Source organism: Lutra lutra, chromosome 16, assembly GCF_902655055.1.
Source record: "Lutra lutra chromosome 16, mLutLut1.2, whole genome shotgun sequence".
NCBI lineage: Eukaryota > Metazoa > Chordata > Mammalia > Carnivora > Mustelidae > Lutra > Lutra lutra.
In genome coordinates, this window is record NC_062293.1 from 29,917,250 (window position 1) to 29,932,161 (window position 14,912).

Genomic DNA, 14,912 nt, shown 5'->3' on the forward strand with positions numbered 1-14,912 from the left:
GAGAGAGAGGGAAAGAGCACACAAGCAGGCAGAGAGGCAGGCAAAGGCAGAGGGAGAAGCAGGCTTCCCGCTGAGCCGGGAGCCCAATGTGGGGCTCTATCCCAGGACCCTGGAGTCATGACCTGAGCCAATGGCAGCGGCTGTAAGCCACTGAGCCACCGAGGCACACCACAATTATATTTTCTAATTGATAATTAGTAAAGATATTAATTTTTTTAAAGACTTTATTTTTAGTAATCCCTACACCCAGTGTGGGGCTGGAACTTAAAACCTCAAGATCAGGAGTCTCATGTTCCACCATCTGAGTCAGTAGGTTCCCCAAGATACTAATTTTTGAGTGTATGTTGTACAACTTTATTGAACTCCCTTATTCCCCTGTTTTCCAGTTGTCTTGGGTTTTCTAGGTAGGCATTTTTTTTTTAAGATTTTATTTATTTATTTGACACACAAGAGGGATCTCAAGTAGGCAGAGAGGCAGGCAGAGGGGCGGGGAAGCAGGCTCCCTGCTGAGCAGAGAGTCTGATGCGGGACTTGATCCCAGGGCCCTGAGATCATGACCTGAGCCAAAGACAGAGGCTTAACCCACTGAGCCACCCAGGCGCCCCTTCTAGGTAGGCATTTTAAGTTAATTACATTTTTGTCTCTCCCACAAAATTTTACTTTTTTTCAGAATTACTGTTGGAATAGGAGCTACAAAAGTGACCAAAAAACTTTTTCATGATATTTGAGCCATTTTATATTTTTAATTTTTAAAAAGCTAGCATTATCTTATTTAATAAATTAGGTTTGTAATATATCTATTTACTTAAAAATTACTTAAACATTTTTAAATTTGTAAATAAATTTATGCCATTTCTGTTTTTCTGCAAGAGCTTACATAATAGAAACTTTATCTCTTCCTTTAAGGTTTGAAAGTGTTTCATATGCCAGATGGTCTAGGCCTAGGTCTTTTTGGAAGAGGAGATAGTTCCTATTTTTTAAATATCTTCTAGGATTATTTTATTCAAGTTTCTGTCCTTTTCCTGAATAATTCTGTTAATGGATATTTTCTAGAAAATTTTCCCTTTCATCAAGATACTAAAATTTGTTTTAAAAAATAACACGGGGGCTGCCTGGGTGGCTCAGTGGGTTGGAGCCCCTGCCTTTGGCTCAGGTTGTGATCCCAGGGTCCTGGGATCGAGCCCCGCTTCGGGCTCTCTGCTCCTCGAGGAGCCTGCTTCCTCCTCTCTCTCTCTCTGCCTGCCTCTCTGCCTACTTGTGATCTCTGTCTGTCAAATAAATAAGTAAAATCTTTTTAAAAAAAAATAAAGAAATAAGATTAAAAAATAACGGAATTTTTTTAGGTTTGATTATTTTTGTGATACTCATTTTTATCTCATAGACGGTACTACACAATTTTTACAAAGTTATCACAGCCACAAATTTCTATAGATCATATTTTAATTATCATTCAGTATGTAATATTTTCATTGTCATTGCTTCTTTGACTCTTATTTTGAACTGTTTTAGACATTTTCTAGTTATATAGTGCCCTTCCAGTTGCTGATTTCTAGTGTCCTTCACTGAAGTCAGAAGCACATTCTCCATGGTATTAATCCTTTGACCATATATTCAGCATATAGTCAATTTTATAAAATATTTCCCATCTTTTGAAAAGCATGTCTGTTCTGCCCTGAAGTGAGTATAGTGTTAGTGTTCCCTATATATAAATTAGGTCAAGGTTGTTAATCATGTCATTCAAATTTTCTGTTCCCCTTTTTGTTTTCTCCCAAATTTTCTATTTCCTTTTTCATTTCTTATCTTCTTTTATCAGTTATTGAGCAAGAGGCATTTCATTTTAAAGTTTCCCTTAGTCCTGCTAATTTTTACTTTCCATATATTGGGCTGTATTATAGGTATATTATGATTTTAGAATTGTTATATCCTGACAGACATTGAATCTCTTCATCTCTAGAATGTTTCCTGCCTTAAAATCAACTCAATCTAATCATAAAGTGATACCACTTTTCTTTTTGTTGGTGTTTTGATTTGGTTTCCCATGACTATAAATATTTCTCTCTAAAAAAAAAAAAAAACAACTGTTATATAACCCTCTAAATGTATCTAATGGAATCTAACTACTATAGTTTTTGGTACTCATAATCATTTTATTTAAAAGAAAATTCATTCATGAATTCTTCTGAGAAATTTATCATCTTTCCTTTTTTCCTGCTTTTATTTTTATTCCATGTTACCCTAGAATATTATCTTGATATATCATAATTTCAGGAATATAGTATACTGAAGTTATAACTAAATAAATAAATACAAATAAATATTTAAAAATACGGTATACTTAAAAATCAGTCATTAAAAAAATCAGTCATTGATCATATTTTGTTGTAAAAATTTAGATAATTAAAATGTATTTGTTTTAATTTACTGTATTCATAAGCTCTGATATTAAAATTTTCTTCTGAATTGAGTAGTAATTCTGCCTTATTGGTACACAGTCAAAAATACAAATATATAAATTTTCATCAATTATTTTCATAAAGATAACTTGTAAAATATAATCATATTTCAGGGGATGAATTATTGCAGTCCAGCTCTGTCATTTACAAGATTTCCATATTTCCATGGTCATTTTTAGATTCTTCTGTACTGACATACTATATGGTGACTAAAATAACATAATAAAAAAATAATAAAAAGATATATATTGATATCTAATAATGCATTCTTCCACTTTGTTCTTCCTTTTAAATATTGCTTTGGCTAATCTTTTTTCTTGTCCAAATAAATTCTAGCAAAAATCTTACTATACTGAATTTCTACATTATTTTGGAAAGAAACAACATTTTTATAAATTTAAGTCTTCCTACCTGCAAGCATGTTTTGACTTCTTAATTTTATCTTCTTGAATAGCAAATAATACATCTGATATATTTTTCCCAGTACGAGCTTTATTAATCTTTTGTTATGTTTCTAGTTACCTTTCACTTTTTTGCCTTTATAATAAATGGTGTCTTTTTTTGTTTTTAAGACTTCATTTTTTAGAGCATTTTTAGGGTCACAGCAAAACTGAGGGGAAGGTAGGGAGATTTCCTACCTGCCCTCGGCCCCAACACAGGTATAGCCCCCTTCATTATCAACACCCTGCACCCGAGTGTGGTACATTGTTACAGTTGATGAACCTGCATTGACATATCATTATCACCTGGAGTTCATAGTTTAGATTATGGTTCACTCTGGGTGCTGTACATTCTACGTGCGTTTGAACAAATATAAAATGACATGTATCCATCATTATGATATCATACGTAGTATTTTTTTTTAAGATTTTATTTATTTATTTGGCAGAGATCACAAATAGGCAGAGAGGCAGGCAGAGAGAGAGGGAAGCAGGCTCCCTGCTGAGCAGAAATCCCAAAGTGGGGCTCGATCCCAGGACCCTGAGACCATGACCTGAGCCGAAGGCAGAGGCTTAATCCACTGAACCACCCAGGCGCCCCCATAGGTAGTATTTTTACCACTCTGATTTTTACTCCTGTGCGCTGCCTGTTCATCTCTCCACACCTGCGCCCGTCACCCCGGCAATCACTGATCCTCTTACTGTCTTCATAGTCTTGCCCTTTCTATAATGTCATATTGTTGGAATCATACAGTATGTAGCCTTTTCAGATTAGCTTTCCACTTAGTAAAATGCATTTAAGGTTCCTTCATATCTTTTCATGTCTTGTCTTTGCTGATTAATATTTCATTATCTGAATGTACCACAGTTTATCCATTTACCTATTGAAGGATGTTTGCTTGCCTCCAAATTTTGGCAATTGTAAATAAAGCTACTATAAACATCCATTTGCAGGTTTTTGTATGAACGTAAGTTTTCAGCTCCTTTGGGTGGATATCAAGGAGTCCAATTGCTTCTTCATATAATAAGAAGATGTTTAGTTTTATAAGAAACCATCAAACCGTCTTCCAAAATGGCTATTCCATTTTGCCATCACAGGAGCAATAAATTAGAGTTCATATCATTGAGAATGAGAGTCCCCGTGATCTAGGTATTTGGAAACCTCTGGGAGATCACCCAGTCTTCTAGAATTGAGGCACTGATTTATCAGAACTGATTCAGTAGCATTTAAGGTAGGAAAACTGACCCTGTAAGAGCACTGTTTTTCTTCTGCTGTTTAAGGTGTTCTGTATTTTCCTAGCTAATGTTGACAGCAGAGGATTGTTTTTTTACTGCCAAACAGTTCTCAAAGCTACTGTCCCCACTTTTGATAAGGAAAGGCAACAGTGGAGGTTGGGTGGCTTACAACATAAGAGAAACGGGGAATTCAGAGGACTTTGGGTGAGCGTGCAAAGGTTGCTCAGCAGCTGCAAAAAATACTGGTGCTCTGAATTAGTAATTTACTTCCTTTCTAGCCAATGATTTTAGGGCAGATAAAAGTGTATTAAGTCTGTGATACTTTGATGACAAAAGCCAAGTGGCAGTGGTAATTGTGCAAGGTCTTCTGCATGCCAATAATTTCCTGTCTGTGGCTTCAGATCAAAATGTTGCGCAGTTGTCATTATATCAGTTTATAGGGCTTCCTTTGTTGTGTTCTGCTTGTCAACATGTAGAAGATATCCCCATAAAATGTTACCTTTTTTTTTCCACTTGAATCCATAATAAGAATACCTTTTACTTTACCACACTTACATATATAACTGAAACAAAAGTCTCAATGTAATACTTCCATTTTCCACATCATTGCATTGTTATTTAATATTCAGTTCTATTTCATTAAATATTTGGATCTAAAACTCACTAATGGGTCATCTACCACAGTTTGAAAAATACTATAAAAATCACTGCTTGTCAAGTAGCTCATCAGAAACAAATGAAAAATATTTTAATATTATTAGTATTCCTAAACTTTCTGTTGTTGTTGTTGAAAAAAATCACCATAGTGCCTCATCTGAAGTATCAATTGATCTGTGGTTGAGGATGCTGACAGTCTGTGAAAGTAGGGAAATTCCACTATGGTTACCCCGTCAACCATCTTGTCACAAACAACAGAGTCAAATCTTATAATCCATCTGTTAGGGATGGTTGTTTTTTTACTTGTGTTTTCTTTTTCTGGCTTGTCTTTTCCTTAATTTATTTTTTTTTTAATATTTTTGCTGAAGCATAATGGACACCCTGTGAAGTGTAAAAATCTCAAGTGTATGATGTGATGAATTTCTATTAGTATCTTGTGTATAATCACCACTCCAAGACTCCATTGTATCAACTTTGTCCCAGTTAGCTACCACTCCCATCTTCACAATGGAACCATTCTTCTGACTTATATTAGTGTAGATTACTTTTGCCTGTTCTTGAACGTCCTAATAAATAGAATCACCCAGTAGATACTCTTTAGTGATGAGCTTCTTTTGTTCATCATTTCACCTGACTCGTAAGATTTCCTGAGATGCCATGTTTCAAGAAGGAAGAATTGCTGGGTCAGTCTAAGTCAGTCTCCTACTTTTGTTTAGCGGACCAAAAAAAAAAAAAAAAAAAAAAAAACACCTGATTTTGGAATAATACAGCATTTTAAAAAATGTAATTATCCTACTGTGATTATAATCATCATTGCTATATTAAAAATTCACACCATGCTATACCTGTGGCTGGGGCAAGGTTACATACAGAAAAGCAAGGTTGGAGCCTAGATTTAGCAGAATTCTAAACTTAGCAACCACAGACTTGAGTCTATCATAATAATATGGTGGGTTTACCATCCTAATTAAATATCATACAGGGATTATCTTAAAATCACAGAGCGAACACTGTAAATTCCCTAAAGTAGACTTTTCACAGTTTGGTTTCTTGCTAAATCAATTTGGTGGATTGCAACCCCCATTTTAACAAGTGAGAGAATAGAGTGGAAAATATCATAGTGAATTGTGTGTGCACGAGTAATGTTTCACGTATACTGGGGTCCTGATAGAAAAGGCATTTCTCACTATATGTAGCAGTATGTACTCCTCGGTAAAACATTAGATATATACATTGAACAACCCCAACATGTGGCATTGTGTTTGCTGCTCCAGTATATTATTAAAACAAAACTCAAGCCTGTCCCTCAAGGAACTTAAGGGTATTATGTATAGAAAGGCATGTACACAAATAACTATAGTTTAAAAAACTGCAGTGTTTCATGATAAGGCCGTAGTACTAACAGAGCTCAAAATATTTAGAGAAGATTCCTAACAGACTTGGCATTTGAATGAGTTTTAAATGATATACAGGATTTTATCTGCTTAAGAAGTGGATGGAACGTGCTAAGAGAGTTAGCATGAATAAAAATGTATATATATAATGTGATGGTAAGCAGAGAGTATCTAGTTTTTTTTAAAAGTGAGTACATGCAGATCAGTGAAGGGAGTTGGGCCTAAAAGGGCAAATATTACACTTAGAAGGTTATACTTTACTAGTCGCCAATGAAGAGCCGTTAGGGAGAATTTTATGACATGATCAAAGTAATTAGAAATGGTAATCCTGTAATAGTGTTGGTTATCTTGGAAGGGAATGAAACTGGTGGTAGGTAGCCTAGATAGTGGGCAAAGGAAAGAGTCCAAATACAGAATATTAAGAACTAAACTATGGTGAAGTTGAGGATAATGGGAAGGAATAGAGAGACAGGTATATAATATTATATATAATAGATATAATAGATATAATAATATATATAACATTTTATATATATAACATATATAATTATATATATAATTATATGTAATATAATAATAAGTGTATTACCATTAAGGCTTGCATTTGGGTTATGAGTTAAAGATAACTGAGAGTTTTGATTCGGATGATTAATAATAGGTTGGCTATCAGTAGAAGCAGGGAAATAAGTGGATGGAGGGGTGCATTTATTTTGTCAAATGCTAGGTTAACTACTGACATTGAACATAATTATTTTCAAAATGCAGGGACAGGAGGAAAGATTTATTAAGCAAATTATAAGAAGTTAAAGGAGGGAGCAAGAGAAAGGAAGGAGAAAATAAGGGAATATACAGAAACTTTAAGGAAAGGAGGAAATTGAATGGGTTCTAATAGAAGGCTTTCATCTAGGGGGGAAAAATTGACCTGAAACAGACTTGATTGTTCTGTTGAAGATGAGTTGAGTTTCAGAATGAGAACAGTAAAATAGTAGCTATCCAGAGTAGAGTAGAAATGATTTACAATGTTATTTACGGGGTGTTTCAGAGGTCGGAGGACCTGAGGGTCACAAATGATACTGGGAGAACCAGACAGGAAAGGAATGGAGAAAGGTAAAGGTACAGTCCAAGAACTGGAAGGAGGTTAGAAAACAATGATCTGTCTGAATCCTTTGAGATTAAATAGCAAAAATTCATTTCATCTGCTGCTTGCTTATTTGAAGCATATTCAAACTCTTATTAACATATGACTGAGCACAGAGAGGCTTTTCACAGAATTCACAGGTACCATCTATGACCAGTTCTCTGGCTATAAGTTTTCACTGCTTAGCCCAAAATAGCAATAGAATTATAACACATATTGTTTTGTTTTGTTTTTAAGTTATAGTTTGTTCTGTGATTGTTGAAGCCTAGTGTTTTGCCTCCTAAAATGGTACCATGCGCCTTTTGCTGCATGATTTGCCATCATGTTTTAAGCTCAAAAGTTTTTAATCGCATCCCTAAAATCCCTGTCTATAATTTCATTTAGTAAAAAATATATATATACATATTTTATATATATATATATAATTAGCTCTGTTATCTAGATTCTTATTTAACTTTTTTAACTTTTTAACTTATTTAACTTTTTTTTTTTTTTGAGAATCAACAATGAACATTTATTATTCATACATCTAAGGGCAGCTGGGAATAGGGTAGGCATATGTTCTGGTCTTGGCTGGGATTGCTCACATTTTAAGCTTGGCTGCGGGGTGACTGGAACAACTTAGCTCTGCTCCACATATCTTTCACTTTTCATCAAACTATCCCAGTCATATTCTTATGTCAATGGCAGAGGTACAAGAGAAAGCAAGACCAATCATCCAAGTATTTTTCAAGCCTCTGCTTGGATCATATTGGTCCAACATTCTATTGGTCCAAAGCAAAACCACATGGCTAAGTTCAGAGTCAAAAGGTGAGGCAGAATGCTCCACCCAGAGTAGGAAGGCAACGAAAAATTATATGGGAAAAGGCATGGAGAGAGGGAGAGGTGAGGAACTGAAGCACTTTTTAAAAAAATATTAACATGTCAGGTGACAGAGAAGGAAAAAGTAGGCTTTGTTCATGGATGGACCAGCTTGCTCTGTGGGTGTGAGCCAACAATGGCTGGCTTCTACACTACTGTCTCTCTCAGAGGAAGTGATAGAGATCAGTGGTGAGAGAAAAATCTTCCTGATGGACAGAGCTTCAAACAGTACACTTGGTCATCCATGCTGACAAAGACATGGCTTGAGTTAAGAATAAAAAACTGGTTTTGATTATGGCAAAATGTGCAGATTTTTGCATCATGGAATGTCAGTGAGAGAACATTCACATGAGAAAGCAGAGATCAGGCACACAGGATGATTCCAATAGATTTCAGCCTGTCTTTTCCGTAACCACTCCAGGCTTGCACAACAAACCCATGAATAGAGTATTCATGATGACAGAGTTGGAGGCTAGGCATGGGATGGGCCCAATAGCTTGGGTTTTTTCTCATTAAGGACGATCTAGTTACTACTACTATTGAAAAGTGATCTGTAACAAGCAAAGACCAATGATTTGGTACTATCCCTTTACTGAAATCAACTAGCTACTTGGTAACAAGTTGTGTGCATTAATTTCCTTCCATCCCAGAGAGGGAAGTAATTCAGTCCATAGTAATCAATTTGTACTCTTAATATAGGCTTGCCCTCCTTTCCAGCAGTACCTCTGCCACCATTACTATCTTAGAATCTAGAATGCCTATTACCAACACAGTATCCTGCATTACATTGCCTTAGACCAAGGAACTATTTTATAGCAAATGAACACGAATGATTAGATCAATGACCCTACACATACAGTATTATCCAGAAGCAGTTAATCTAGAACAATGGCCAGCTTAGGCATCAGCTCAGGTATAACATCCTGTAGGATTAAGGTCCTATTTTCCAGGACATGATACATGCAGTATACCAATGGCCAGTATATGATGCCATGTCCCCAAATGCAAGGTGCAGGAACCAAGAGGATAGAAATAGGATTGGCCTTTCTTACCACCATTCCCAGTGAGCTATTTGTAGAATGTGTTTCCCATTCCTACTACCTTAAGCTTTGTTGGATTGGAGGTCCTATGTCCTGACAGGGTAAAGGGAAGAAGCTGGCACACTTCCACCAGGAGGCACTGTAAGGATTCCACAAAACTGAAGCTACAGCTGCCACCTGGTCCTGTTGGGCTGCTCATGTACATGTATATGTAACTGTTATCAAAATTAAGCTTAGTCACTAAAAGAAGATTCACTGTCTGAACTTTCTTCTGTAATTTTTTCACCTTCACCATCAGGCACTGGAGCATCTGGCCTTTCAAGAAGATCTGGGTCTAGTCCTTCTGATATCATTTTGTTTCTTATTGCCATCACTGGAACACCCACTTGAACCATTTTGAGATATCTGGCATATCTTGGATCCTTGGCTACAGTTAAAATATTTTCTGGTGTTACTTCACTTTCCTGTGGTCCAGAGTCTTGTAAACTGTTCTGTTGTGATTTCTCTGAAGTGGTTTCAGAATGTGATTCTTTTGTGACACCAGTGACACTTACAGGTGATACTTCAAATGTCACATCATCTAGGCCTGGGATAGATGACAACTTTGCATCCAAAATATTGAGAGTTGTTTCAATTTGCTGGATACGAAGAGAAAGGTCTGCCAGTTTCTCCTCACAAACTGTAGAAAAGCGGTTGAGGAACTGTACAGTGTGCACCACAAACTGGTTTAGAAATGCCACTGTTCTTTTCTGTTGAATAGCTGGCACCTTGGTCAGGTCTATGCCTGACCCCATGAGAGGAAGCCCGTCCTCATCCATCTCCTCAGCGGGCGGGGGACTCAAGGCTCCCTTATTTAACTTTTTAACTTATTTAAACTTTTGAATTAGTTCACATTTCACATTTTGAATTATTTGACATTTGACATTTCACATTTTGAATTATTTATTATTTAGGTAGCATGCAAGATAACAATAGGCTTATCTGAATATTGAGTAGCAGTGTTTCCCAGAACACTTTGTATTTACAGACATTAGTCAAGTGAGGTGCCACAAAATAAATAAAGGTGGGACACCTGGGTGGCTTAGTGATTAAGCCTTTGTCTTTGGCTCAGGTCATGATCTCAGGGTCCTGGGAGCCTGCTTCCCCCTCTCTCTCTGCCGGCCTCTATGCCTACTTGTAATCTTTGTCTGTCAAATAAATAAACAAAAATCTTTAAATAAATAAAGGTGTAGTGGTCAAGGGTATGGTCAAATAACTTGAGGAAAAGCAACAAGTTACTAAATTTTATTTCCTTTGGGGACATTAAAAATGCTCGTTAGCATATTACGGATGTTGGAAGCCCTGCAGGAAAGAAGTTCATTTTTTTCTAAATCCTAACATTTCTCAAATTTACCTGACCACAGGGTCCGCTGCCATCGTCACCACCACTCAGTTTGGCTTTTGTGCAAACCTAGTTAATATCCTTTAGAACATACTTTGGGAAATATTGTTACATTTGAAATTGTCTTAAAAACTAATCCTAAACAGTCTAAGAATGAATTCTATGAGTGGGTGTTGAGTACTCAAGAAAGAGTAGAGTAACAGAGACAGATGAAGATGATGTGATGACGTAAATTGTGAAACAAATAGATACTCAAAGGTAACTGTCAGGACCAAAGGAAACAGTAGTGTGCAGGAAAAATATTTCTCCCCCCAAGTTGAGGTATGGCTCCTACTTCAGTTATGCTAGGATTTAGAAATCAAACCTGAATTTATTGTATCTATTCCATCATGATTTCTCTTGGGCAGTTAGTAAAAATCTGACTAACATCAGACTTCTGTGGGAGTCTTGGGGTGGCCATTTATTATTTTTTTTTAAAGATTTTATTTATTTATTTGACACACACACAGAGAGAGAGAGAGAGAGAGAGAGAGATCACAAGGAGGCAGAGAGGCAGGCAGAGAGAGGGGGAAGCAGGCTCACCGCCAAGCAGAGAGCCCGATGCGGGGCTCAATCCCAAGACCCTGAGATCATGACCTGAGCCGAAGGCAGAGGCCTAACCCACTGAGCCACCCAGGCGCCCCGGGGTGGCCATTTATTAGCTGTGAAACCTTACATAAGCTGCTAACCTGAGCCTGTTTCCTCCTCTGCTAAATGGAGACAAGGTTATAGGAAGGATATAGTATTGAATGTATGTGGCCCTTAGCAGTGTGTCTGCACATAGTAAGTTCGTAATAAATGTGATACCATTAATTTGTTTTTAAGATTTTATTTGTATATTAGAGAGAGTGAGAGTATGTACAAGTAGGGGTGGAGGGAGAGAGTGGGAAGGGCAGAGAAAGAGGGAGGAGTAGGCTTTCTGCTGAGCAGGGAGCCCGTCATGATCCGGGGTCATGATCTGAACCGAAGGCAGAAGCTTAACCACCAGGCACCCCTATCATTAATTATTTTTATTATTTTTTGTCACTCTGCATTTATCTCTCCTATCTGAAAGGCTGTGCCTTAAGCCCATACTTATAAAGCAATCATTTTCTCCACATAATCCTTTAAATTATATTTTCTATACATTTTTTAGTTCTGTTATAATTTATACATATAAGATGGCTATAATTAGACTTGGATTTTTATCTCTGATTAGATTGTCATTGTTTTTTTACCTTATAATTGACTGTCAGAGAGATCATGCTAGCAGTAAGAGAAGAGGAATTGCCATCTCTGCTATTTTGTGGTGGTGGTTGTTCACTTGTGCCTGAATTTTTAATATTCAGTCCACAGTTTCTGTGCATGAATCTTTATAAGCTGCTTGGCTGTTAACATTGCATTTCATATAGTTAAAACAAGGTGTGGAATCAATCAGTGACCTTTACTGGGTTCACACAAACTCTCTTGGCTGATAATGTCCAGTGTTTTGCTAGCCTCAGATGCCATGTACATGGGGTGGATATTTTGGGGGAGTAGTTTATGTTGATAACTCATAAAGTCTTTTTTTATTATTTTTTTAAAAATTTTAATTAATTTTTATTAACATATAGTATATCATTTGCCTCAGCGGTATAGGTCTGTGAATCGTCAGGCTTACACACTTCATAGCACTCACCATAGCACATACCCTCCCCAATGTCCATAACCCAACCATCCTTTCTACATCCCCTCTCCCCCGGCAACCCTCAGTTTGTTTTGTGAGATTAAGAGTCTCTTGTGGTTTGTTTCCCTCCTGATCTCATGAAGTCTTTTTGACATCATAAACACAATCGTAGAATTTGGACTTTTAAGGGAAATTATATTGTTAAAATTGATGACATAAAGGTGACAACACAGTATGTATACCTTATAATCATCTAGATTCTTTTTTTTTTTAAGATTTTATTTATTTATTTGATGGAGAGAGATCACAAGCAGGCAGAGAGGCAGGCAGAGAGAGAGGAGGAAGCAGGCTCTCTGCCGAGCAGAGAACCCGATGCGGGGCTCGATCCCAGGACCCTGAGATCATGACCAGGACCCTGAGATCATGACCCGAGCCGAAGGCAGCGGCATAACCCGCTGAGCCACCCAGGCGCCCCTAGATTCTGTTATAAATAACAGCAGTGCAAACTCAAGCTTAAAGCAAGTTACCCCAGATTGCTTTAACATTCTCTTTCATCTAATCAGATGACTCTAAAGTAACAAAATAAATTTGGTTATTAAAATGCAAAAGCTTAACACTCGTCAAAAAGGGTTTTTATGCTAGTTCTCATAATTAGCATCTAATGCATAACTTTTTTCTTATGTTTTAATGTTGACAGCTTCTTCCCTGTGATTCCTTAGAGGCAGATGAAATAGAAAGGCTTAAGCGTGACAGAAATGATGCCTTAGAGGAAGTGAATGCGCTCAAGGTAATCTCCAATTTCGCCTCCTTACGTTTTGTTGAGAAAAAAGAAACGGAAAAATATTATTATAAATTATCAAATATTTGATATTATTTGTGTTCATATTAATGCCAAATATTTTATAATTCATTTATTCAGCAGGCCTTTAAAGGGTCCTTTGTTTGTTTGTTTGTTTACTTACTTTTATTTCCCAATACCCATGTAAGACTCAGTGTAGACCATGGTTTTTGCTCATACCTGAGGATCTGGCTGCTTCTCACACCTTTTTGCTCTCGTGTTGGTGGCAAAGATGAGAAACCAACAAGGATTAGATGAGTCAACCAAGCAAGCCATGACAATTTTGAATCCTTAAATGTTCACTGGAAAATACATTTTTTCATGTTTGTAGGCATGTTTCAGAGGCCTCTCGTTTTGGTAATATAATTTGGAATTAAGGTAATATGATTAAGAGAAAAAGATACTCAGCATCCCCAAATATACTTTAAGATTTTGGTTCTTTTGTTATATATTTTCATTCTGTTTTTAATAGGATATTAAATTTATTTATTTTTATTTATTTTTTTTAAAGATTTTTATTGATTTATTTGACAGAGAGAGATCACAAGCAGGCAGAGAGGCAGGCAGAGAGAGAGGAGGAAGCAGGCTCCCCGTTGAGCAGAGAGCCCGATGCAGGGCTCGATCCCAGGACCCTGAGACCACGACCTGAGCTGAAAGCAGCGGCCTAACCCACTGAGCCACCCAGGCGCCCCAGGATATTAAATTTAAGTTATACTGTAATTTTCACAGAAATCCATTGTATTTTTCAAGTCTTCAAGAAAAGCTGTATAAACTACCTGATTTACCCTTAATTCACTATAGGAGTACCTTTTTTCAATTATTTTAAATTATTTTCTGAAATAAGTAAAATTCTCTGTTTATTTACTTAATTTTTATTAAAGCAAAATCTTTACACCTCCCCAAAAAAGGAAGAAATTTCCTTCCTGACTTAGTTTTTAAATTCCAACCCCTAGAGGAAGCCATTGTTAAACACACCTTGTTTAGCCTTTCGGAGACTTTTTTCTCTCTACAGCCAATTATATTTCTAAAAATAAATGTGTATATGCATTTTAGCTTTTATGTAAATCTCTTTACATTGAACACTTTTTTACAACTTGCTTTCTATTTCTTTTTTCTCTTTGTTGGCCTTATATCTTGGGCTACTTTTCGAGTTAATATGTGCAGATCTGCCAAAATCTTTTTTTTTTTTTTTTAAGGATTTTATATATTTATTTGTCAGAGGGAGAGAGAGAGAGACTGAGCCAGCAGAGTGAGCAGCAGGCAGAGGGAGAAGAGCCCGATTTAGGGCTCAGGCCCAGGACCCCGGGATCACGACCTGAGCCAAAGGCAGATGGTTACCTGACTGAGCCACCCAGGTGTCCCCTGCCAGAGTCTTCTTAATGGTTCTCCTATCATCCAGTGTTTCTGTCCTAGGTTATCTAGCCAACTCCTTTTTTTTTTTCTTTTAAGATTTTATTTATTTATTAGAGAGAGAGTGAGAGAGCGTGCACACATGCATGGGAGGGGCATGGGGGGGCAAAGTAGAGGGAAAGAATCCTCAAGCAGACTCCCCGCTGAGCAGCAAAATGGATGTAGGGCTTGGTCCCAGGACCCTGGGATCATGAACTGGCTGAACACCCAGGCACCCCTAGCCAGTTCCTTAATGATGAATATTTAGGCTACTTCCAGTTTTCCTCTACTAAAAATAAGTTCATTATAGATAGCTTTGTAGATGTATCTTGGGGCAATTTGTACAATTGTAAATGTACAAACTGAATACATTTCTGAACGTAGAATTGCTTTATCAAAGG

The 14,912-nt window shown here is 36.8% G+C and overlaps 2 protein-coding genes across 7 annotated transcripts in view; one reads left to right on the top strand and one right to left on the bottom strand.

Moving 5' to 3' along the window:
- Positions 1–14,912, top strand: part of STXBP4 (syntaxin binding protein 4) — a 165,621-nt gene that overhangs the window by 49,642 nt on the left and 101,067 nt on the right. For all 6 annotated transcript variants that reach the window (XM_047706529.1, XM_047706527.1, XM_047706526.1 and 3 more), the window contains one exon: positions 12,982–13,071. In XM_047706529.1, coding sequence (XP_047562485.1) covers positions 12,982–13,071 — 90 coding nt within the window. The remainder of the gene's footprint in view (positions 1–12,981; positions 13,072–14,912) is intronic.
- Positions 9,402–10,058, bottom strand: LOC125086903 (WASH complex subunit 3). Its single transcript, XM_047706534.1, has one exon. It carries the CDS (start codon positions 10,035–10,037, stop codon positions 9,453–9,455), a length of 585 nt encoding a protein of 194 aa, XP_047562490.1. The 5' UTR covers positions 10,038–10,058; the 3' UTR covers positions 9,402–9,452.